The sequence below is a fragment of the Alligator sinensis genome, unplaced genomic scaffold, assembly GCF_000455745.1.
Source record: "Alligator sinensis unplaced genomic scaffold, ASM45574v1 scaffold379_1, whole genome shotgun sequence".
In the NCBI taxonomy this organism is placed as follows: domain Eukaryota; kingdom Metazoa; phylum Chordata; order Crocodylia; family Alligatoridae; genus Alligator; species Alligator sinensis.
In genome coordinates this window covers 2,542,970-2,547,251 of record NW_005842001.1, presented here as the reverse complement: position 1 = coordinate 2,547,251, position 4,282 = coordinate 2,542,970, and the positions used below count along the sequence as shown (strand labels likewise).

Sequence of the window (4,282 nt, the reverse complement as noted above, 5' to 3'; positions counted from 1 at the left end):
AAGACACCCCCCTCCACTGCACCCCGGGGACATCGCAACCCCGTCTCCTTCCCCTCCTGCGGGAGCATCAGTCCTGTGCACACCGCCCTCCCATGCACACACACCCATCACTACTTGTCTTACACACACCATTCACCTCACACCATCATCCACCTCACCCCCCGCGCCCCAGAAAGGCAGAGGACCCGCGTGCCGGGGGCGAGCACTCACCCGCAGGGCGGAGAGGTCGATCTCGTCCAGGCTGCGAGCCGGGGAGTCGCTCGCCATGTTGCCTCAGCTCGCCGGGCGCCGCGGGACCTCCGCCGCCTCCCCTCTTCCTCTCTACGCCCGCCCGCCTGCCTGCCTGCCCGCCCGCACACGCGCACGCGCCGCCACCGCTCCGGAGCAGGGGGTGGAGGGGGCGGTGCTAAACAGGAGGGGGCGGGGCCTCCCCGCCCGGCCCCGGGATCAAGTGCAGCGCGCCCCGCCCCTTTCTACCCTCCGCCCCGCGGAGAAGCGAGGCCTTGGCTTGCCCCCACCCCGCCAGGCTGCGGGCGCTGGTGCTGGTATTAGGGGCACGAGGACGCAGAGCGGGGCCGGCCGTCGGTCTCCGGCCAGGTTGGGGAATTAGGGGGGTGGGAAGTCCAACCATGAGTTGATCCCCTAAGAGCTACATCTAGGATTGCCCTGGCTCGGCACGGTGTTGCAATCTGGATTTGGGCTGCTTTGGTAGAGGAGCAGCGCACACAGGTGTTGGGTTTGGGAAGAAGCATCCCTCCGTTTCTAGGGGATCCGGTTTTTCTCGTTGTCCTCATTTGTTATTCCTTATTCAGGAGCGGTCTCTCAAGCACCCCGGTCTGGTCTTACTGATACCATTTCTCGCTTCAGGGGGACCACAGTGGAATCCGTTATCCAATCTCGCAGGTGTGTGACGGGATCTCGCAACACGCAGAGTGGCGAAGTAGAAACATAACCCTAAGACACTTGTCTCCTGCAGAGAGAGGCAGGATTTTTTTTGTATGCATGGGTTGAGATGCTCTTTTTTTTTTTTTTTTTTTTTTTCATTGCAAATAATCCTACAGTCGATAGGGCCACTTGACTGCTGCAACTTTTTCATAAAAAGCTGGTAGTCTGAGACAGCACATTTATTATCTGAGCAATTTGGTAGAAGCAGGCTGCAGAAGAGACTGGCCTTGCAAAACAGCGTCAAGCGGCTGACATTTCCTCATCAGCAACAGGCTGTCTTAAACCAGTTGCAGAACTAGAGGGAGTTCATTGCCCAACTCTGCCGTATGCCCTGTGTTCAAAGTACCATGGCTATCTGCACATGCTGACTAAGCCTGCCAGGAGGAGCTGAACCTTATTATTAAGAGTGCTGATCACCGAGTTCCCGATACATGGTGAGAAATGGAGCAACAGCACCATTATACAATAGTGGAAGTTGCAGTGTTTCCCCATACAAAATTCCAAGTACAAGGCAGAAGGTATTTTTTCCAGGTGACTAAGTATTTTGCAGGTAAATGAAACATGCAGAAGTGGATGGAAAGCATGACGTGATGCAGGGTGACAAACACATCACTGTCTTCAGTATAACAAATCCAGAGGCATTAAAATGTGGTAGAGCAATTAAAACTTCCTGACATTCGAAAGATTATATTTGCCCGAAATCTTGAATTTTACATTCTACAATCTTGAATAATCACTTAAATACAAGCAAGGAACAAGCAAATTATTTCCAAGTCTCTCTCTCATTTTTTTTTTTTAACAATGGACTAGAACGCTTTGATGTACAAATGTTGTCTGCAGCGGTTGCAACCCAGGCATTGCAATATTGTGATAATACATATAGACCTGAAAGCAAAAGTAGCTAGAAGCTAGTGACAAAGAAATGTGACCGCGGCAGTGCTGCTATCATTTTTTCAAGGGGGTGGGGAATGAAAAAGAATAAGCTGAGCAGAAAGTGAGAATGTGTTTTTCTAATAGCTTTTCCATTTAAAAGGCAAGGAAGGTGTCATTTGTAAAAACAGATGTGGAAATGAGAGATTTCTTTCTTTTAAAATGATAGGCCCCAGTCTTACAAATGGACAGATTATCATGGATCTCTACATCCATATGAAGTGCCCAGGATAGGACAGTTACTTCATTTGGGGCCTTTAATTAGTCCTTGAAGACAGTATATATATCAGTAATGTCATAAATATAGTACATTACAGTAGGTTATAGGGGCAATGGAGTAAAAAATTCCAATTGCTTCAAAGTACTTCAGTATGCAAAAATGGCAGTTCCTGGTCCAGTAAACATGTGTCAATAAGGTTGATTTACAAAAATTACTTCACCATTAGTGTGTGGGTAAGGATATGTGACCATGTTATAATCTTCAAATTTCTGGGTGTTGTCACTATGCTGCACAGACCTTCCTGATAGAAATGGAAGCATAAACTAGTCAGGATAGTAAGGAATGATATTTTCAATGGAAAAGGAAGTTTCTACAAAATTTCTATTTTTCAAGGGAGAATTTTAATTTGACCATTTTGGGTTTTTATTATTATTATTTTCTGTCCATAAAAATCTACTCACAAAAATTAATTTAGAGTCAGGCTGATCTGAACTGGAGAATTTTAGTTCAGTAACTGGACCTAAGATGGGTCAGTGCAACATTAAACTACACTTTCCCTTTATGGTGTATTTCTTCAAATTTAGGGCCCCTGTTCAGTCCTATTGCTTAGCCACAGAAGGATTACATCTCTGATGACACTGAGTGGACTCCCCTTTGGCTGTGTGATGCACCATAGTGGACATGTGACTGTGTTGTCCAGTGCTCCTCTTCCCCCACATATTTGGTTCACCTGTTTCTATGTCCATTAGCTCACAATTACAGCTGGTGTAAAGTGGCATTTTGCTATTGATTTCCAACTGATTTACTCCAGCTGAGGCTGGGGACCAGTGCTTTTACATGGATACAGCAGTTAAAAGGCACTGCCTAAACACGCTAAAGTGTGTTTAAATATTAATACTCTATTAAATGCATAATAATTGGATTTCAAGCTAACATGATTACTGCTGCAGCTGTGTTAGAAGATACTCAGAAATTAATGGCTACTTGTGTCCAACCCGCATCTATTGATCTTCGCAAATGCATTTTAATTGATTCATCATCGCTTTTGGATTGCTAGCCCCTCTTACGCCAATGTGAGCTTTCACTGGAGATTTGCAAAGTAGCTGGAGGACAATCTGGGTGCTTTACTCTCACATATAGATCCTCTTGTCAATGTGTTGTTATTTACCGTTTCTAATTTTTGCAAAACTATGGTATCCAAACCAATACTGAGAGGCTGCAGTGCAGGATTTCTGCATGAGCCTTATCTGCATATCACTTGAGTTCCTCCATGCCATGTTCAAAGCTAACTATGCATTATTACCAAACCTAGCCCCAATGATTATAAAGAAAAATGTTTGAATGTTCCCTGATGCCCTTTATTACTGAGTCCGCATGCAGCCCAAAGCAAAAACTGTGGGTATTACCTTGCTGGGAGGATGACCTTGAAGTCTCTGGCTAGAATGACTCTCGTTCCCAGCAGTAGTGCCAAAACTCGTCTAAGGGGTCTCCAACAGGGAGCAAGAAGTTAAAATGGGCTTTTTGTAGCCATCTAGACAAGTCTCTTCACAACCAGATAGATGCCATTAACCACAACCTGCCTCTAACAGACAAGATCCAAGTTTTGTCATATGTACCTCTGTCAAAAGTAATTCCATTATTTCTCTCATCTGCTTGATGGAAGCACCTAAGTGCTTGCTAGGCCATATATCGATGAGATAACTCCATTTGAAGCTCTGTGTATCACTGAAAGGTTTCATGTTTTCATAAAGAATTATTGTATTTTGTCAAGCCCAAAATGAGGTTTTATCCCCCATTTTACATGGGGAAAAAAGGCCTCAAGTTGGATTCAAGTCCGTGCCAGTGTGGGAGCAGGCAGCTGCTGTGCGTCTGACTCCAGCCCAACAGCTACTACCTGTCACCCACCAGCTTTACTCCCCCACCTCCTCTACTTGCCCACCTACCCCAATTCCACTGCATACCCTTGCTCTGCTCCAGCAGATTCTGGCCCCATTCCAGCCTGACACAAGAAGCACAGCCCCAGTCTAGTCCAGTTAGCAGCTCCAGCTGGAGCTGGGTCCAGAGTTACCACACTACCACCATTGCTACCAGGCATGAATAGAGCTGTGCTCCATGCACCAGGTCTCCTGGAGCAAAGCAAGGATAAGCAGCTGAGGAGAAGTGGATTGGGGTGGGGGGGGGTAGAGG

At 46.5% G+C, this 4,282-nt stretch overlaps 1 protein-coding gene across 7 annotated transcripts in view; it reads right to left on the bottom strand.

Moving 5' to 3' along the window:
• TNIK (TRAF2 and NCK interacting kinase) overlaps positions 1-315 on the bottom strand; it is a 326,733-nt gene extending 326,418 nt beyond the window's left edge. For all 7 annotated transcript variants that reach the window (XM_025201756.1, XM_025201754.1, XM_025201757.1 and 4 more), the window contains exon 1: positions 211-315. In XM_025201756.1, coding sequence (XP_025057541.1) covers positions 211-267 — 57 coding nt within the window. In that variant the 5' untranslated portion in view covers positions 268-315. The remainder of the gene's footprint in view (positions 1-210) is intronic.
• Positions 316-4,282: the final 3,967 nt, after the last annotated feature.